This window comes from Camelina sativa, chromosome 12 (genome assembly GCF_030686135.1).
Source record: "Camelina sativa cultivar CO46 ecotype springtype chromosome 12, ASM3068613v1".
In the NCBI taxonomy this organism is placed as follows: domain Eukaryota; kingdom Viridiplantae; phylum Streptophyta; class Magnoliopsida; order Brassicales; family Brassicaceae; genus Camelina; species Camelina sativa.
In genome coordinates, this window is record NC_141891.1 from 28,785,938 (window position 1) to 28,807,075 (window position 21,138).

The following is a 21,138-nucleotide window of genomic DNA, read 5'->3' on the forward strand; positions in this document are numbered from 1 at the left end:
TTAATATCCACCAGTCTTCGTGTAATTTCCCATACATTACTCCGAGCAAACTGTTCAAGCTCATCTTGCATGGCTGTTATCCAAAATTCATCAGCCAGTGCTTCTTTATGATTCTTTGGCTCAACCGAGGAAACGAAACATGCAAACTGTACAACTTCATAGTCCTGAGGCACTTGCTGAATGATTGATCGTTGTTTCTTTCCAGCCAGATGGAGAAAATCAATTTGTTTCCCCCTGGTAACTCTTCCCCCTGAATCTCGCCAATAACGTCATTAGAGGAGTGATTCCGATGCACCTGAGAGACATCCGGAAGAGGACACACCTCAGAAAAGACACATGGAGGTACTGTGACAGCTGGCGGCTCGAGAACACAAGAAGGAGCATCAGGAGCATCAGTTACCAAATCATCAGGAGAAGGAATTGATATGAGCGAGACTCGCTGGAAAGAAATATCATCAAACACCACATTGACAGTGTCCTGAACAGAATGCAGGCGCTTGTTATACACACGGAAATCAGTACTGTTGCCAGAATAACCCAGAAATAACCCATCATCGCTCTTGGAATCAAAATTGCCCAGCTGATCTTTGTCGTTTAAGATGTAACAAACACAACCAAAGACATGGAAATAGCTGACAGAGGGAGTGAAACCCTTCCACAATTCATAGGGTCTCTTGGAGGTCCCTGGTCAAACATACACCCGATTGATAATGTAACATGCAGTATTGACAGCCTCATCCTAGAACTGTTGTGGAACCTGATTCCCATGTAGCATTGCTCTTGCCATCTCCTGCAGAATTCTTTTCTTTCGTTCAACTACGCCATTCTGCTCCGGAGTCCTCGGTGCGGAAAACTGATGCATAATCCCCTGAGCTGTGCAGAACTGACTAAACTGCTCATTCACAAACTCACCACCCCGATCACTGTGTATCGCCTTGATAGCCCACTTCTCGCCTTTGATTTAAAGAGCCAAGATGCGAAAGCACTCAAGTGTATCTGATTTTTCCCTAAGGAAACGCACCCATGTGTAATGAGAAAAATCATCAACCAGAACGAAAATGAATCGTTTTCCTGACAGGCTATTGACACGAATTGGACCCATAAGATCCATGTGCACCAAATCCAAAATACGCTCAGTGCGCACATCGGGAACTGCCTTATGTGACACCTTCACTTGTTTTCCTTTGTTGCATGGTCCACACACAAAAGATTGATCAGTCTGAAGTTTAGGTATTCCTCGAACAATGTCTTGATGTGAGAGTTTTTGGATGGTGCGTATGTTCAGGTGACCAAGCTTCTGGTGCCACAAGTCAGTGTCGGTCCTAGTGGACACATGAAAGCAATGACTTGTTGACTTCCACATATAGCAATTATTACCCGATCTCTTGCCTTCGAGTTTCACAGATCCTTGTTGATCAACAGCTTTGCAATCTCGTTTAGTGAAAGTGACATTCAGGCCTTCGTCACACAATTGATTGACAATAATAAGATTCGCCTTTAAACCATCAACCAAGAACACATCCCTCAGACTAGGTTGTGCACTCCCACCAGTAACTCCTTTTCCTTTGATTTCACCTTTTGCTCCATCACCGAAGGTAACCCGACCAGTAGATACATTCTCAAATTCCGACAGATTGGTATGAGCTCCAGTCATGTGTCTGGAACAGCCGCTATCAAAGTACTACTTCTTTTGATCCGAACCAAACTTATCTTCAGCTTGTGCTACATTACAATACATACCACTCCTTTTAACAAACAGCGGCTTGTTGAGTGGTCTCATATCTCTAGGATAAGTCACATGTTGAGTGGTCCTTGACATTCGGTTGTTGTACTCAAAGCACTGTGCTTTAAAGTGAGTTAGATTTCCACAACACCAACACCCATTCCTCCGACTTCGTGAGACTTGATATGCCGGTCCAAATGCCTGACGTGCTGAGTAGTGATTTGCAGCCAAACCATATGGATCAAATGACTGAGTCACATGCATAGCTCTAAAGGGTGCTTGGTAAGAAGCCTGAAATCTTCTTTGAGGATGAAGTTTTCTTACTTGATGAGAATCGGTTTTGATTGGGACTGCCACTTGAGTCTTTGATTGGATGGGTGTAGCTTCTTTATTTTCTGCATCAAGACCCTTGACAAACTTTGTGGACGTTGAGGCATCGTTACCTTGAAACCCAAGTCCCCACTTAGCATTACCCATCCTCCCACTACTCAAAATGGTGTCAAGATCCTTTGTTCCTTTGCTCAGCATTGTGATGTTTTTGAGCTGCTCTTCCAGCTGCTTTTCTAATCCCTGGGACTTAGCTCTTTCTTCTTCAAGATCTGATGACATCGAGTTGAATTTTGCCAGTAAATCTGATTTTTCTGCCAGCAGCACATCATACTTCTGAGTTTTCTGAACCAGACTAGAGATTAACAGGGTAACCTGTTCCTCAGGGGGTAGATCTGCCTCGTCATCTTCAGAATCTGACACAACAGCTGATTGATCTTTTTTACCTTGTTCCACCACTTCATCCTCTTCAATGACTCCCAGAAGAGCCACATAGTTATTGAGAACTTAACCATCTTGCTCGCTATCATCAGAGTCACTATCACTCCAGGCTACAAACGATTTGGATCTACTCTCCTTAGTAGGACATTCAGCCTTGGAGTGACCATATCCCTCGCATCCATAGCACTGCATCAACCCTCTACGCTTGTAGTTAGGACAATCTGCTTTGAGATGTCCGTATCCTTCACACTCAAGACATTGGCGCTCCTGTCTATCACCCCTCTTAAAGTCCTGTCCGAATCACTTCTGACTGCAGATGAGGATCCTCTATGCTGACCACGCTCCATCTTTTTGAAGAATCTCCTAACAAGTAATCCAACTTTTTCTTCATCTGCAGCATCTTGTGTCTCAGCATTCTTCGGAATTTCAACAGCCTTTAGAGCAAATGATCGTTTAGCACGATGTTCCTTTTTCTTAAGTTGCATCTCAAACGACTGCATCATCCCAACTACCTGACTGAACTTCAACTCATCTGAGTTCAAGGAAACATCGATAGCAGATCTATGTGGTTGAAACTTGTCTGGAATGCTCCTAAGAAATTTCTTCACCAGCTTCTTGTCCTTGTAGCGTTTTCCCATGATAACAGCTTCTTGTGCGATAGCACTCAAACGACTGTTGTAGCTTGCAATGGTCTCTCCTTCTTCCATGGACAGATTCTCGAAATTTGAAGCCAGATTGTCCAGGCGTGTCCTTTTTACATTGCTAGTTCCTTCAAAGGTAACTTGGAGGATATCCTAAGCTTCTTTCGCTGCTACACAACCCTGGACACTATTGAACTGATCCAGCGGCAGGGAGTTGAAGATCACCGACAAGGCCTGAGAGTTGTGTTTAGCCTCAGCCATTTCTTCAGCAGTCCACTGCTTCTGAGGTTTAGTCATCGATTCACCCTTATCATTTTTGACCATTGGTTCGGTCCAGCCATCTTCAACTGCAAACCAGGCCTCCATGTCGATACCTTGAATAGCCTGTTTGAACGACACCTTCCAATGCCCATAATGCTCTGGATCCAGTTTCATAACTTTCGGTATCGTGATCTAAAGTTAAATCAATAACCCGAAGCACACTCAACCACGATCTAGTGGTGTCGTCGTAGCACTTCAGGGTCAAATCCATAGAGACCAAACGATACACTATGAAATTATATAGACCGAGTATCGCTAAAGCAAAGAGAGAGTTTGTATTGCAAGTAACCGAACTGAACAGAAAATAAATAAGAGTTTGTAAATTTAAGAGAAAGTATTGGGCGCAGAGAATCAATCAAGGGTTATGATCACGAAATTGGGTGATGGGTTGGGATAGCTTTAGGAACTGTTCTTGAACTCGAATCTCAATTATAGAACTAACCTACTGTTGCAGTATTAGTTATCTATGCAAGGAACTGAATGAATCCTAAACCGTCGTTTGAATCTAAACAATCCTAGCAAGCATTAGGTTCTAGTTTGATTATGTTCACAAGGTGCCCCAGCTTCAACTGTCGTTGGCTAAGGATCACCTTGCTCACCTACGTTCTTTCAAGTAATTCAACAACACTTTTGATGCCTAGATGAATTAAACCTATGATCATAAAATAGGTAGCTAATCTAGTTTAAGCAATAAGAACAACAATAGATGAAGAACACAATAGATCAATCCCAAATCTAACAACCTAAATCAGTGAATCATAAAACCCCCTTTGAAACCCGAAACCCAACAGAGAGACTACTCAGACATCGAACCGGGACAATCACAAATCAAATATGAAGAAATCATAATCAAATTGCAAAGAGAAATAAAAGGGTTCAGAATTCTTCTCCAAAGGGTTAGAAAGGATAAGAGATCTTCTCCCAAGCTTACAAGTGCTCAAAACCGGCGTAGAGTAAAAGTTATTTCTCTAGGGGTCGAGTCCCGTGCTTAAATAGTAAAATAAATCCCTAAAAAGTTGGTTTAAATCGAAAAAGGAAAGGTTATGTCGGGGACGGGATTGGTCGATCTCGCGAGGATCAGTCGATCCGGAACATATTTTTGCTCTCACTCCATCTTCCTTTTAGCTCGATCAGTCTTCAACCAATTAAGCTCCAGATGCATATTTTCATCCTCAGAACGCTCAGATTCCTCCTAAAGTCACCTAGGACCTGTAAAGACTCACAAAAGACAAAAAGGACTCTAAAAGAAAACTTGGACCTAAGAAAAGACTCAAAAAAATCCTAAAAACTATACTTAAAACCCTATAAAATACAGACACATCAATTCCCTCGGACTTGAATCTTTGCTTGTGCTCAAGCAAGAACAGACAAAAACTCAAGAACAGAGAAAAGGTTTGAAAGTGGAAACTCACATTTTCTTGGGGATCGCTTCTTCGCACTCTTCATCACATCAAATTGAGAACTATTTTCTGTACTCTGCCCATGATTGGGATCAACACTCCCTACTCTGAACTCTACGGCTTTAGAGAACCTTCAGTCTCCCCATCGTTGTCTCTCTACATCAGATTAGTAAAAAGGTGCGGTCTTACCATGGGAGTATCGATCATTGAACTGTTGACTCCTTCAACCTCTTATCGCCCAAGACCTCCTCTTATGCTCCCTTTCCTCTCTCTTTTCTCACTTCCAAAGGATTGATTTCTCTCTAATTTTCTAGGGTATCATTTTTTTTTTTATCACTCCTTTGCTCTTTTCTTGCGGAAAGGTTTCCATGAGTTCCAAAGGATGCACGGGTTTACGCACAACCCTCGGTTCACTTCTTTTATTACCTATATCCTCTTTTTTCTCTTTTTGCTTCTTTCTCTTTCTTTTTAGCTGAGTATCGAAGGGAAGAGAGAGGGGAAGCATACTTTGTGAGGAGTTGCATGTCTCGTGAAGCTCAAGGGAGGAGTCTTGTCCGATGTATACCAAGCCCCAAGGTAAGAAATTAAAATCCGGTTAAGTCTTGTCAAAGCTAGAGACAACTTCTGGTCCAACTTAGTGTTCTCCTTGGCGAGTGTCTTTTGGGGCGTGTTGAGACTGCTCATGTTCATTCCAAGCTTTATTCCAAATCAGAGGTACAAAAGTAATCATAAGAGTGTTAGTTCAAAACAAAAGATTCCTAGAAATGATCATAGTTTCCCATTTGTTTTTTTTCGTTTTTTTTTATAAAGACACGACAAACTGACTCAAATAAAAGAAAAATCAAAAGAAACAACCAAAGAAAACGTCATTAGTATCTTGGAGACGTCCCTCCCCCAGAATTACTTCACACCGTCCCGGTGTGAAAGCAAAGCAAAGGAAAAGAAACCTCCGACAAGAAAAATCAAAAGATAAAAATAAAAATCCAAGAAAAGAAACAGAGTAACCCGGAAAGAGGTAGCTACTGGTCAGAACTGCTGAGATGGTGAGGACGTCGCGGAATGGTCAGACCCGAGAGGCTCAGTAGCTGCGTCCTCCTCGTCTTTGGTATCGATGTGAGCTGCTGGAGGTGGTGCAAAGCAGGATGGTGCGAGACTCTGGAGCCAAGTAGCCAATCGAGTGAGCAACATGTTGTTCTTCCGCTGAGTGTCGTAGACCTATCTCTCAAACTCAGTTTGAGCTGGCTCCTTAGGTGGTGCAGCAAGAAACTGGTTCACATCAAAAGGAGGAAATGGTGGAAGCGGTTGAGACGACTGTGAAGGGGTAGATGTCCCCGCGGGTTGTGGGCTGCTACGGTATCGGAGGGCTGCAGGCTCACTCTCCTCTCCCAAAAGAACATCGTCAATATCCATAAGGATGTCAACAGGAGGATCAAAATCGATGTTCTGAGCCTTACGGAGGGAGGTGAAGAAAGGCATAGGGATCAGCATGTAACGAAGCTGACCGGTCTTGGTCTGGTAGCGGTAGCAGAATTTGTGTCTCACCAAAATCTCACTAGTAAACATGTACTTGAGGTCAAGCAACTTCCGCTGTGACACCATAGTGTGCGGTGGCAAAACAACGCCGCAATACTCGATGATAGGGGTCACCAAACTGCCGATGAGAACTCTCTTGTTCTTAGCATGAACCATGTTCCTCCGAACCTGCTCAAACTCCTTAGATAGCAGGAACCCAAAGTTGACATCATAAGTTTGCTGGTACAGAAGGGAATCCGGAGCGTGAAGGAACCTGCAAAGACCATGGAAAAACATCCACAACTCAGGTAGCTGCAATGTGCTAGTCTCAGCCCTAGCATAAATTGTGTTACTCAGGAACTTCGCCGTGATTCGGAGGACGGGGTTGCGGATGCGAGACTGCCTAGCGCTTTGAGAAGCATATTGCCCAGCAGCAATAAGCTTCCAAATATCTGTCCTACTGTCGAGCTTCTCCATCGTGCACAATGTGTTTCTGGGGAAACCAAATATGTCACATAGATCAAACATGGAGATGACATAGTGTTTCTTGAGTGAGAAGAAGCTGATCGAACACTGCTCGGCCATCATATCAGAACCGCCTGGCGAATCCACTTGCACAGTGGCAAGAAACTCTCGTGCGAGCCGATCATGTAAGTCCCATGCTTGTTCAGCGAAAGTACCAAATCCCATGTTTTTCACCAACTCATCGATATCCGACAGCATACCCATCTTCTCAAAGAGATCCCGATTGACGAAATGAGTTGGCTCCATCTTGCATTGTCCGAGTAGCTTCAAACCCTTAGTATCCTCATCACTCCAAACTCTCGTTGGCGGTTCTTTGGAAGGAGTGGCAGTCTCCTTACCGCTATGGCTTTGTTTAGGCATTGTCTACAAAAGAGTAAATAGCCAACATATGAGAAAAATTGAAGCAATCGAAATTTTCCTAAGCTAAATCAATCCATGTTACAAGCCTATGCTAAATTCAAGCTATTGCAACCTTAATCTAGCTCCAAGATTTATGTAGCACAATCAATCTCACTAATGCACTCATCAACGGTAAAGAAGAAGAGAGAATAGCATAAATCTCAAAAATTGAGAAGTGAAAACCTTGGAATTGCCAAAACCGAATATAAATTGGGAGAGAGAACACTTACCTTGTTCGAATGATTGGCACAAAAATCGGGTTGGGTAAAGGATGAAAAATCAAGTTGAAGAAACCCAAAATTCGAATCAAACAAGAGAGGATTTGAGAGGAGAGGGAAATCGAGTTTGTGTACGGCGAGGGATGTCGAGGAAGGAAGGAAGAAGAAATAAAAGAAATTAGGTTTTAAGGGGTGTGAACACGAAACCGGTTTAACCCGGTTCAATTTAAGTTCAAAAACCCGAAAACCAAATTTTCTTCCTTCCTTTCGTATTACCCCCTTTTTTTTTCATTCATTTCGACTCCCCTCGATTTTACTTACCTGGAACTGGGATCAATCAATCCAGAACTTGACTAGCTGATCCTGACCACCACAGAACTTTCCTTGAAAAGGGATTCATATCTTCTGCGTTTCGAACCTGTTCCTGAAAATAAAACTCACTACCAAACGTGATTCTCGAGTGACTCTGTAAAAGATACAAAAACAGAAGGGTGAGCAAATGCAAACCCTGTGGGTTGCCTCCCATGAGCGCTTGTTTAGAGTCTCGAGCCTGAATTTTCTTGCTGTTTAAGCAGCCTGTGGTTCCTCCAAAGGGAGAGAGGCCTCAATCGGATCATGATCTGCTAGGTATGGCTTAAGACGTTGGCCATTGACAGTGAATTCTTTTCCCTCTTGGTCCCAAAGTACAACAGCACCATAAGGCATGACTTCCTTGATTCGAAAAGGTCCGGACCACCAGGAACGCAGCTTCTCAGGAAATATCTTCAGCCTCGAGTTGAAAAGAAGGACCAAATAATTCGCAGCAAAATCCCTGGGGATAATCTTCTTGTCGTGTAAGGCTTTGGTCCTCTCCTTGTATATCTTGGTGTTCTCATAAGCATCCATGCGAATCTCATCAAGCTCATTCAGCTGAATAAGGCGTTTTTCTGCTGTGGTCTTGACGTTGAAGTTCATTTGCTTGGTCGCCCATAAGGAATGATACTCAAACTCAACAGGCAAGTGACATGATTTCCCATAAACCAGCCGGAAAGGGGTGGTGCCGATGGGTGTTTTGTAAGCAGTCTGATATGCCCATAATGCCTCATTGAGTTTTAAGGACCAATCCTTTCTGGTTGAGTTGACTGTCTTTTCCAAGATGCTCTTGATTTCTCGATTAGAGATCTCGACCTGCCCACTGGTCTGTGGATGGTAAGGGGTAGCAACCTTGTGTGTCACGCCATGTTTTTGCAAAAGGTTTTCAAAAAGCTTGTTGATAAAGTGAGTGCCCCCATCGCTTATTACCACCCTAGGAACACCAAACCGTGGAAAAATTATGTGCTTGAACATCTTGAGGACCACCTTCGAATCATTAGTAGGACTAGCAACAGCTTCAACCCATTTGGAAATGTAATCCACTGCAACAAGTATGTAGAGGTTGCCATAAGAGGGTGGAAAAGGCCCCATGAAGTCGATTCCCCAACAGTCAAACACCTCGATTTCCAAGATAAAGTTTTGCAGCATCTCGTTCCGCTTGCTGATATTTCCACATCGCTAGCAAGAGTCGCATCGGGAGACAAAGTCGTGTGCATCTCGGAATAAAGTGGGCCACTAGAGGCCTGCTTAGAGCACTTTTGTCGTGGTTTTGAAACTAGCAAAGTGTCCTGCGTAGCTAGAACCGTGGCAGTGAAAAAGAATCACTTGTAATTCTGATTCTGGAACACATCTCCTGTAGAGGCCATCAGCGCAATGCTTGTGGAGAAAAGGCTCATCCCAGAAATAGCGTTGCACATCCCTGAGGAACTTCTTCTTAGCATATCCAGTGAAATTCAGAGGTTCTTCCGCAGCACACAAATAGTTTGCGATATCGGCATACCATGGCAAATTGTTAACTGTCTGTTGAAGTACCTTAACATCAGCTTTCTCCTTGTAGCAGTCGATGAAGGCTGCAACCACATACACATTCTCCTCAGGGAGTCGGTCATCTATAGGGATCTCTTCATCGATTCTCAGCCTAGAAAGGTGGTCTACAACGCCATTCTCAATCCCCTTCTTGTCTCGTATCTCAAGGTTGAACTCCTACAGTAGTAGTATCCATCACAGCAATCTCGGTTTAGCATCTTTCTTAGTTAACAAGTAGCGCAGTGCGGCGTGAATCTGTGCGCACAATAACCTTGGATCCGACCAGACAGGACCTGAATTTTTCAAAGGCAAAGACTATGGCGAGTAATTCCTTTTCTGTTGTGGCGTAATTGGTCTGTGTCCCATCGAGTGTCCTGCTAGCATAGTGTAACATCCGCGAACCAAAAACTGGTTTTTGGGGATGGGTGTCGATGGACACCACTTAGGGTAGTGTCCGTCGACACCACTTATTTCTGGTTTGACCAGATTAGATTTTTGATCGATTTGGACCGGTTTGGTTTAGGAAGAACCATTAAACCGTGTTATTAAGTGGGGAAAACGACCTAGGTCGTGTTGTGTGTTGTCTAGCTGCTGAAAAACAAGAGAAAGAGGAGAAAAACATCGTTCTTGAGTTTTTGGGAGTTTTGTGAGATTTCAAGGCTTTGTAGGTGAGATCTTGCTGTGGGAGTGAGGATTCAAGGCTTGGAACGTGTGGGAAGCTTGCTGGGAGTGTGGATTCATCCATTGTTGGTCAGAAACTTCCTGCAAGAGGTGAGTGCATGACCATGGCTAATCTAAGCCTTTGATTCCCTTGTTCTTGCTTGTTGTTGCTTGTTTGTGTGTTTTTCTTGCTGGGATTGGTTGATACAGGTTCCTACAGTGGTATAAGGCCTGGGTTTCGAGTATTGGACGAGTTGGAGGAGATTTGGGAGTCAGATTCGACTCTCAACTTCGCGCGGATCGCAGTTGCAGAAGGGGTGTCGATGGACACCACTTGGTGTCGATGGACACCAGCAAACTGGGCATCGATCGACACTGTGGGGTAGTGTCGGTCGACACCAAGGCCAGTGTTGGTCGACACTAGGCTGGTGTCGGTCGACACCTCCCTTCCAGCGAGACGATGTTTGATTTCCTGGTTTGTGTGTTTGTTTGTTGCTTGCTTTGGAACTTTTGAATCATTGTTGCTTGTGTGTATAGCCCAGTAGATGGGAGAATTGCCTCACTAAGTATTTATGATAATACTTACGCATCTCAATTGTTGTTTGTGGTGTGCAGGTAAAGGCAAAGTGTGATCATGGAATCAAGGCAATGAAGAGGAGGATGTTCTAGGGACTCGATTGGATGTTGTCTGGCATTGCTAGGTTGCTAGAGTTGAGTCATTAGAAACATTGCTAGGTTGCTGGTTCCTTGTTTCTTGTTGTTTGGTATTTGGTTATTGTTTATGCTATGATATTGGATTGTTGTTGGAGTATTATTGGTTTATTATTGGATACTGCTTGTTATTGTTCCGCTGTTGATTGTGAATGTGGTTAGGTGGCTAGTGGATATGGGACCACTAGTTGTAGTTTATTTATATATTTATATTAATTATTATTTATTAAAAGAAAAAAAAAGGTCGGTCGTTTCATTTTGGTATCAGAGCCCTTACGGTTCTAGGTTTGGGTTCGCTAGGTTTCTGTTGTGATGTTTTGGATTGCATGCTTTGATTGATAATGTGATTTAGTCAATTTTGTGTGGCATGGAGTCCTAGAACATCCTCTTCGAGCCTTCAATGAGATTCCATGGTGAGTTATTGTTATGTTTCTTTGTGTGGTATTGATTTGTTTTCTGCTTGTTAGCCTCTGTTCTTGGAAGATCAGTGGTTAAGGTGTTTGAGTAGTTGGTCGTGGACGGGGACGTGGTCGTGGTCATTGTCGGGTGGGTCCCGAGGCCAGCGAGTGTGTGGTCCAGAGTTCCACGAGGAGGTACGTCAGAGGGTCGCAAGCGTATCAGGAGGGACCGGAGAGGGTTAGCTGGTGAGCGTGCCAGGGGTGCTGGAAACCCAGGTGTGGGGTTGCAGCAGGTGGAGCCCAGGGTCGAGATGATCGCTTAGCAGATCTGTTGGCGTGCTGTTGGAGCGGTTACCGAGAGGGGTACCAGTGTAGGCTCCAGTTGTGCCACATGTGGCGGGGTGCAGTCGAGGACTGCAGATGTTGAGGACTTTCCACCTTATGTTAACAGGATGGAGCGGTTGTAGATGACCGGTATGAGATTATTCTCAAGAGGTATCGGGCCTAGAGAGGCGGATAGGTGGACATATGCAGTTGGAGCAGATATTTCTCTGCTTGGTAGTTAATCCAGTTGGATATTATAAGTTGAGTGGGCAGGTGTAACATTGCAATGTTATACTTGGACCACAGGAGGTAGTTGTGTCGAGAGATGTTTATAGTCGTTAAGGATTGTTGCTCCTGAGGGGATGGTGATTCCCCTGAATACCGATAGCTCGAGGGGCTGAGGGCTCCAAGAGTGACAGAGGGGATGTTGTTCTCCTGAGGGGATGAGTAGTTCCCCTAATACCGAGATCTTGAGGATTGTGGTCCAAGAGTGAGACGGTATAACTCGAAGACGCTGGTCTGAGAGTGAGATCGGTATGACTCGAAGGTTGCGACCTAAGAGTGGAAGAGTTGGGAGCAAGCAATTCCTAGGACGTGAGTATAAACATAACGATTGAATGTAGACCTCGAGAGATTGACGGTGGTTTAATCTCAGGTTTTGGATGTGTTGACCTTTGGGACAGGGTTTTATGACCAGAGCGGTTATGAATGTTTGGCTGTGCGCCAGGATTGTGAGGCCGGTGGTGCTGGAGTCCCGAGAAGGGGAGTTACAGCAGGTTTGAGCCGGGAAAGGCATGTTTGCCAGATACATAAGTTCACGAGAAGCCTTCATGGCAGGATAAACTAATCGTTGCGACGATGTTGGATGAAGTTCATTGGAGATGGACAGGGTTGCTAGATTCAAGGTTTTGGTAAGCTTGTTGGAGGGAATAAGTCAAGTGGTTTGAGTTAGCAGCCTGCAAAGCATTTGAAGCGGTGAATCAGAATATGCAAGCGTATGGTACTTGTTTGTTTTATTACGTTCGTATTGATGATTTGCTGTGGAGAATTGCCAAGCGGAAAGCTATCTTTGGAATAAGCTAACTTGTGGAAGTTTCCCTAACTGGCAAGTTACTAGAGGTTTTTGGAGGAACAAGAGGGTTGATATTCAGGTGGGGGCGAGTTGATGTCGGCATACTTGAGTGTTGGTTTAGTTGAGCTGAAGAAGTAACTAGAGGATTTATGGAGCAAGAGATTCATACGTTCTAGTGTATCACAGTTGAGAGCGCCGGTGTTGTTTGTGAAGAAGAAGGATGGGAGTTTCAGGTTGTGCATTGATTATCGGGGTTTGAACCGGGTCACCGTGAAGAACAAGTATCCCCTTCCTAGGATCGATGAGTTGTTGGATCAGTTGAGGGGTGCTACTCGGTTCTCTAAGGTAGATCTGGCATCGGGTTATCATCAGATACCGATAGATGAGGCAGATGTGAGGAAGACTGCTTTCAGGACGAGGTATGGGCACTATGAGTTTGTGGTGATGCCTTGCGGATTGACTAACGCGCCAGTAGCGTTTATGAGATTGATGAACAGTGTGTTTCAGGAGTTTCTGGATGTTTCTGTCATCACTTTCATCGACGATATCCTGGTATTTTCTAAGAGTCCTAAAGAGTATGCAGTGAATTTGAGGGCAGTTCTGGAGAAGCTGCGGGAGCAGAAGTTGTTTGCTAAGTTGAGCAAGTGTAGTTTTTGGCAGCGTGAGATGGGTTCTCTGGGTCACATTGTTTCTGCATAGTGAGTTTCTGTAGATCTGGAGAATATTCAGGCTATCAGGGATTGGCCTAGACAACAGAATGTCACTAAGATCAGGAGTTTCCTTGGTTTGACAGGTTACTACAGGACCATGAGATGAAGTCTCTGGTAGGAGAGATCAGTGCGTTGAGCTTGTGTGTGGTTTCTCGAGAACCATTGGGTTAGGAGGCGGCTTATGGAGCGGATCTTCTGAGCAGGGTGTGGTTGGCTCAGGAGAAGGATTTGGGGCTGGTGAATGTCTCTAAGGATATTGATTCATAGTATCAAGTCTCAGCTAATGGTACTATCTTGGTGCGCGGTCGGATTTGTGTGCCCAAGGATGATGATTTGAGATGGGTGATCTTGAGGGAGGCTCATGCGAGCATGTTTTCTATTCATTCAGGAGCGACTAAGACGTACCGTGATCTCAAGAGGTACTATCATTAGGTCCGGATGAAGAAGGTTGTAGCTAGTTGGGTCGCGAGGTGCGACGTGTGTCAGCTGGTGAAGGCTGAGCATCAGGTTCCAAGCGGATTACTAAAGAGTCTATCCATTCCAGAGTGGAAGTGGGATATGATCACGATGGATTTTGTGGTAGGATTGCCAGTGTCACGGACTTTTGATGCTATTTGGGTCATTGTGGACCGGTTGACTAAGTCTGCACATTTTCTGGCCATTAAGAAGACTGATGGAGCAGCGGTCTTGGCTAAGAAGTATGTGAGGGAGATTGTCAGATTGCATGGGGTGCCAGCGAGCATTGTGTCTGACCGAGATTCCAAGTTCGCTTCGGTGTTCTGGAAGGCGTTTCAGGTAGAGATGGGCACTAAGGTGCATATGAGTACAGCTTATCATCCCCAGACAGATGGACAGTCTGAGAGGACGATCCAGACGCTGGAGGATTTGCTGAGGATGTGTGTGTTGGTTTGGGGTGGCCATTGGGCAGATCACCTGAACCTGGTAGAGTTTGCTTACAACAATAGTTATCCGGGGAGTATTAAGATGGCTCCTTATGAGGCTTTGTATGGGAGGCCATGTCGTACACCATTATGCTGGACTCAGGTGGGGGAGAAGAGCATGTTTGGTGCTAGTTTTGTTCAGGAGACCTCAGAAAAGATTCGGGTTCTCAAGCTGAACATGAAGGAGGCTCATGATAGGCAGAGGAGTTATGCAGATAGGAGGAGGAGAGATCTTGAGTTTCAGGTAGGAGACAGAGTGTACCTCAAGATGGCCATGTTGCAGGGTCCGAACAGGTCATTATCAGAGACTAAGTTGAGTCCGAGGTATATGGGTCCATTCAGAGTGATTGAGCGGGTTGGACCAGTGGCATATAGATTCGAGTTACCTGAGGTTATGCGTGCATTCCATAAGGTCTTCCATGTGTCTATGTTGCGGAAGTGTCTCCGTGAGGGTGAGCAGGTGTTGGCTAAGATTCCTGAGGATCTTCAGCCTAACATGACTTTGGAGGCGAGACCAGTGAGGGTTCTCGAGAGGAGGATCAAGGAACTTCGGAAGAAGAAGATTCCTTTGATGAGAGTCCTGTGGGACTGTGATGGTGTTGAGGAGCAGACTTGGGAGCCTGAGGTAAAGATGAAGGCAAGGTTCAAGAAGTGGTATGAGAAGCAAGCCGCGACTTGAGCTTGTTTAGCCTGATCCCATCTGTAATCCGTGGCTGGAGCGGGAATGGAGTATTCCAGCCCATTTCTCTTGTTACTCGGTCGCTTGGGGTGGTTGGTTGTGCGACTCAGTAACGAGATGAGTTGGTGTTGGGGTACAAAGTTTCTGTGAGGCGGGGTTGTGAAGGAAAGTTTCCTGAAGGAGAAGTTTCCAAAAGTGGACAGTTTCCAAAAATGGAAAGTGCTAAATATGAAAAGTTTGATGGGAGTTAGAATTTGTCCATTTTAGCGGTAGAGAGCCTTAAAGGGGGCTTGTTTGTGGCCTTAGTGGCGGATTTTTGAGTCAGTGTGCCGTGTGCGGCGGTCTTTTTAGACAATGTGTGGTCTTTGTGACGGGCTTTTTAGCCAGAGTGTCTTTGTGACGGTCCTCTTTAGGAAATTTGTGTGGCCTTGGTGGCGGTCCTTTTTAGGACATTTGTTTGGCCTTTGTGGCGGGCTGTTAGCCAGAGTGTCTTTGTGACGGTCCTTCGGGACAGATGGCCTTTGTGGCGGGCTGTTTAGCCACAGTGTCTTTGTGACGGTCGTCCGGGACAGATGGTCTTTGTGACGGTCCTTCGGGACAGATGGCCTTTGTGGCGGGCTTTTTAGCCAGAGTGCCTTGGTGGCGGTCCTCTTTAGGACATTTGTTTTGCCTTGGTGGCGGTCCTCTTTAGGACATTTGTTTGGTCTTGGTGGCGGTCCTCTTTAGGACATTTTGTTTGGCCTTTGTGGCGGCCCTTGTGGCATGTATATGATCCTTGTGTGGTCATGAGGTATTCCAGTGAGGGAATATGTGGTTGGTAGGACATTGAGATGTTTTTACGCGAGCCACGGGAAGGAAACCTGGATAGGGATAGGACTCAGACGTGTTCAGAATCGTTTGCTCGCGACTCTTGGAGGACTTAGGTTCTCCTAGTACTGCCATATTCAGAGACTTTGTGGCTTGGGAGTGTGGTTGGTATATTGACTTCGGATGACGATCCGGGGGCGCGCTGTAGGGTGCCAACCCGAGAGACGAGTTTGGACTTTTCCTTATATATTATGGCATGCGGGTTTCGGCCTTATGAGGAGCCAACATTTGGCATGCAGACTCAGGTCTGATGAGGAGCCAATAAAAACTCAAGGTTTAGGCCTACGAGTAATGGAAAGGCCAAAAAGTCAAGAGCAAATGACGCCTGGAGCGTGAGTCTATCGCCTAGAGGTGACCTTCTGTAAGATCGGTCGGAGGAGTGCGGGCCGTGGAGACGGCTGCACGGGAATCCTTGACTGATGGTTGTTTGAGATTCGAGGACGAATCTAGATTGGTGGGGGAGAATTGTAACATCCGCGAACCAAAAACTGGTTTTTGGGGATGGGTGTGTGTCGATGGACACCACTTGGGGTAGTGTCCGTCGACACCACTTATTTCTGGTTCGACCAGATTGGATTTTTGATCGATTTGGACCGGTTTGGTTTAGGAAGAACCATTAAACCGTGTTATTAAGTGGGGAAAACGACCTAGGTCGTGTTGTCTGTTGTCTAGCAGCTGAAAAACAAGAGAAAGAGGAGAAAAACATCGTTCTTGAGTTTTTGGGAGTTTTGTGAGATTTCAAGGCTTTGTGGGTGAGATCTTGCTGTGGGAGTGAGGATTCAAGGCTTGGAACGTGTGGGAAGCTTGCTGGGAGTGTGGATTCATCCATTGTTGGTCAGAAACTTCCTGCAAGAGGTGAGTGCATGACCATGGCTAATCTAAGCCTTTGATTCCCTTGTTCTTGCTTGTTGTTGCTTGTTTGTGTGTTTTTCTTGCTGGGATTGGTTGATACAGGTTCCTACAGTGGTATAAGGCCTGGGTTTCGAGTATTGGACAAGTTGGAGGAGATTTGGGAGTCAGATTCGACTCTCAACTTCGCGCAGATCGCAGTTGCAGAAGGGGTGTCGATGGACACCACTTGGTGTCGATGGACACCACTGATGTCGATGGACACCACTTGGTGTCGATGGACACCAGCAAATTGGGCATCGATCGACACTGTGGGGTAGTGTCGGTCGACACCAAGGCCAGTGTTGGTCGACACTAGGCTGGTGTCGGTCGACACCTCCCTTCCAGCGAGACGATGTTTGATTTCCTGGTTTGTGTGTTTGTTTGTTGCTTGCTTTGGAACTTTGGAATCATTGTTGCTTGTGTGTATAGCCCAGTAGATGGGAGGATTGCCTCACTAAGTATTTATGATAATACTTACGCATCTCAATTGTTGTTTGTGGTGTGCAGGTAAAGGCAAAGTGTGATCGTGGAATCAAGGCAATGAAGAGGAGGATGTTCTAGGGACTCGATTGGATGTTGTCTGGCATTGCTAGGTTGCTAGAGTTGAGTCATTAGAAACATTGCTAGGTTGCTGGTTCTTTGTTTCTTGTTGTTTGGTATTTGGTTATTGTTTATGCTATGATATTGGATTGTTGTTGGAGTATTATTGGTTTATTATTGGATACTGCTTGTTATTGTTCCGCTGTTGATTGTGAATGTGGTTAGGTGGCTAGTGGGTATGGGACCACTAGTTGTAGTTTATTTATATATTTATATTAATTATTATTTATTAAAAGAAAAAAAAAGGTCGGTCGTTTCACGTAGTAAACCACATGCAACTTACCATCCTTGCGTTGTCCCAGAACTGCTCCAACAGCAAAATCACTTGCATCGCACATAACTTCGCATGGCAGATCCCAATCAGGTGGTTGGACTACTGGAGCCGAGATCAGTGCTTGTTTTATTGTTAGGAAGGCCTCCAAACAATCTGCAGTAAACTCAAACGAGATGTCTTTGCATAGTAGCTGGGTGAGTGGTCTGGCTATCTTGGAAAAATCCTTAATGAACCTTCGATAAAACCCAGCATGACCAAGGAAACTGCGTATGTCTTTGACAGTTTTCGGAGGTTGTAGGCTGGATATGACTTCTATCTTGGCTTTGTCGACTTCTATTCCTCTCTCAAAAATTCGATGGCCAAGAACAATCCCATTGGTGACCATGAAATGGCATTTCTCCCAATTCAGCACAAGGTGTTTATCCACACAGCGTTGAAGCACTTTGCATAAGTTGGATAAACAGGAGGAGAAGGATGAGCCATACACCGAAAAATCATCCATAAATACTTCCATAATTTCCTCAATCAAGTCGGAGAAAATTGACATCATGCAGCGCTGGAAGGTGGTTGGGGCATTGCACAACCCAAAAGGCATCCGTCGGTAAGCGAATGTGCCATAGGGGCAAGTGAAAGTGGTCTTCTCCTGATCATCCGGGTGAATCGGAATTTGGAAGAAACCTGAGTAACCATCCAGGAAGCAGTAATAAGGGTGGTTTGCCAAACGCTCAAGCATTTGGTCAATGAATGGAAGAGGGAAGTGATCCTTTCTTGTGGCGGCATTGAGCTTGCGGTTGTTGATGCAACTACTGTCACCCCTCCTTTCTTTGGCACTACATGGACTGGGCTCACCCAAGTTTTGTCAGAGATTGGGAAAATAACTCCGGCTCCCAACAGTTTAAGGATCTCCTTCTTCACTACCTCCTTGAGGTTTGGGTTTAGCCTCTGTTGGTGTTCGATGGAAGACTTAGATGGATTTTCAAGGTGAATTTGATGCGAGCATAACTCCGGTGATATACCTGAAATGTCATCTAAGGAATAGCCCAAAGCCTTCCTATACTTTCTTAACTCGCAGAGCAAGAATGCGGTCTCAACATTGTTCAGGTTAGAATTAATGATAACAGGATATGTGCAGTTAGGTCCGAGATAAGTGTACCTTAGCCCTTCAAGGAGTGGTTTTAAGTCCAACTTGGGAACCTTGAGTTCGCTCCAATCCTCCTGACTCGATTTGGTCCCAGAGCAAGTTTCGAGATCAGCTGATCTGTCGTCTGGAACGGTCAATCCATCACCCTTATCGGGTGTTTCCACAGGAGGAGCTGGATCAGTCAGTCCAGTTTCTAGATCAGTCAGTCTAGGCTACAGATTGACGAGTAAGACTTCATGTTTCAGAACTGTTGCAGCGTCGAGTGTTCTGGCCAAGTTCTTAGTCTCCTAAGACAGATATCCCAGCTCTGGTTCCTTCTTTGTCAATGTGACAGCCAGATGATCACTTGTACATACCTCATCATAAAGCTCATCAGCTATTTTGCCTATTATATCAACCCAAAAGGTTTGACCATCAATTGTAGGTTTCCTAGCTGCTTTCTCCAGATTGAACCTCAAAATCAATCATCCATGTGCAAGTCGATCTTTCCCTCTTTAACGTTTATCATCGCACCAGCCGTGGCCAAGAAGGGTCTTCGAAGTAGGATTGGTTCTTGGGATTCCTCATCAAGTTTCAAAACAACGAAATCTGTAGGAATGTAGCAGTTCCCAATCTGCACTGGTAGGTTCTCCAACACTCCTTCTGGACGTCGAGTGGAACGATCAGCTAGGAAGAGGGTGACTTGGGTCAGTTTGAAGGTGTAGAGGCCAAGTCTCGTCGCAACACTGAGTGGCATAAGGCTCATGCTCGCTCCTAGATTGTAGAGGCATTTGCTGAACTTGAGATCTCCTATCGTGCAAGGCAAGGTAAATGGTCCCGGATCCCCACATTTTTCAGGCATTCGATTTTGGAACATAGAACTGCACTCTTGTGTGAGGTACATCACTCCCTTCTCCAGACTGAGCTTGTCTGTTTGAATCTCTTTCATATACTTCTTAAGAGCTGGAACCATCCTTACTGCTTTGATGAAAGGGAGTCTAACCTGAAGCTCTCCTACTACTAACTTCAGCTTCTCATATTCTCGCTCCTGAATCTTTGACTTGCGGCGAGTAGGGAAAGGTAGTCTGGGTGCATAGGGTTGTTGTGGTCCGCTGGGTTGTTTTTCTTCAGGAACTGTTGATCCATGTTTAACAACATCATCAGGAATGTTGTTGAGAATTTTGTCATGGTTGCCTTCCTGATTTTGTGTTTTAGACTAGTCAGTCCCGCCGCTGGATTTGTCATTCCCTGCTTTCTGTTGCGGTTCCGGAAGCTCCTTGCCGCTTCGAAGGGTGACGACATTCACATACTCTTTTGGATTAGCCTTGTTCTTCCCTGGAAGTATCCCTCGAGGTGCCTTGACTCTAGCTGCGGATTGTGCCACTTGGTTCTCCAACACTCTCATGTGAGAGTTTAATAATTCAATTCTCCCATTCAGCTCAGAGTACATGTTGTCGATCTTGACAGTCAACTCAGTGGCGTTTTTCTTCTGGTTCTCCATCAGAGATTGCATCATCTGTTCCAGTTTGCTCTCCTGTGAGACCAGTTGATACCCTTGCGTGAAGTTGTTGACCTGAGGTTTCTGTTGAAATTCGATCCTTCAAAGCCTGTTCTCTTATTCTGGAAGCCCTGTTCAAAGTTGCTCTACTGAGATCGCGGTGGGTAGACCTGATCCTGGGGATTCTCGACATTGTTGCTCCTGTAAGATAGATTAGGATGATTCCTAAAATTCTGGTTAAAACCTCGATTTTGGAAGTTCCCTTGTCCTCCCATATAGTTTACTTCCTCCGTACCCTCTTGGTATGTCTCAGCTCCGAAGTCTGCATATCCCCCAGCTTGTTCCTCGCACATGTTAACCCCTTGGTGATCCCTTTTCAGCAGGAGATTCACCTTGGCCGTGAGATCTTTAATAACATCAGTCTCGACAGCATTGACCCGAACCGTATGGTCATAGTCAGTGCCGTGATTGCTATTGCTGGCCGTAAGGTTCTCTATCAGTGCATTGGCTTCGTTTGCGGTATTGGTGGAGAAATCTCCCTTGCTGGTCGTGTCCAATGACATTTGATACTTCTGTTCGATGCCCCCATAGAAGATGTTCATCAGATTCTCTTGGGTGTAACCGTGGTGAGGGCAGTCTCGAAGATACTCCTTGAACCTTTCCCATGCTTCACAAAACGACTCCATGCCTCCTTGCGAGAATGTAGTGATCTTACTTCGCAGTTTGGCTGAGCGTGACTTGGTGTAAAAGTGATTCAGGAAAGCTACTCTACATTGTGCCCAAGTGGTGAGCGATCCAGCATCCAACAGGTTCAGCCATCTAAGTGCCTTATCCGCCAAAGAGAACTGGAACAGAGTCAGCATTAGATAGTCATAGGGTACACCATTGGCCCTCGTCGTACTGGTCAGCCTCTCAAAAGCCTCAATGTGATCTAGAGTACTCTCCGATGGTAAACCGTGGAACACGCGGTTCTGAACCAGATTGATTAGACTTTGCTTAATCTCATAG

General features: G+C 45.2%; 1 protein-coding gene and 1 non-coding gene across 2 annotated transcripts; one reads left to right on the forward strand and one right to left on the reverse strand.

Moving 5' to 3' along the window:
- Nucleotides 1–6,068: 6,068 nt before the first annotated feature.
- Nucleotides 6,069–17,897, reverse strand: LOC147931016 (uncharacterized). Its single transcript, XM_087477139.1, has 5 exons — nt 17,492–17,897; nt 9,185–9,324; nt 8,084–9,037; nt 7,857–7,973; nt 6,069–7,253 (listed from the first exon to the last, which is right to left on the reverse strand). Exons 1-5 carry the CDS (start codon nt 17,895–17,897, stop codon nt 6,069–6,071), a joined length of 2,802 nt encoding a protein of 933 aa, XP_087333265.1.
- Nucleotides 17,898–20,748: 2,851 nt separating this feature from the next.
- Nucleotides 20,749–20,855, forward strand: LOC147931017 (small nucleolar RNA R71). The gene has a single exon (XR_015576887.1). It is a non-coding gene; the product is annotated as a small nucleolar RNA R71 (small nucleolar RNA).
- Nucleotides 20,856–21,138: the final 283 nt, after the last annotated feature.

What these genes read in the sequence shown, in the direction of transcription:
- LOC147931016 (XM_087477139.1), bottom strand. Translation starts at nt 17,897, where the DNA reads ATGGTCACCAATGGGATTGTTCTTGGCCATCGAATTTTTGAGAGAGGA. An exon ending in TGTGGTTTACTACGTGAAAC is followed by an intron (nt 9,325 to 17,491) that starts GACCGACCTTTT and finishes TGTGTGCTGCGG; the next exon opens with AAGAACCTCTGAATTTCACT. An exon ending in TCCCTTTGGAGGAACCACAG is followed by an intron (nt 7,974 to 8,083) that starts GCTGCTTAAACA and finishes TATCTTTTACAG; the next exon opens with AGTCACTCGAGAATCACGTT.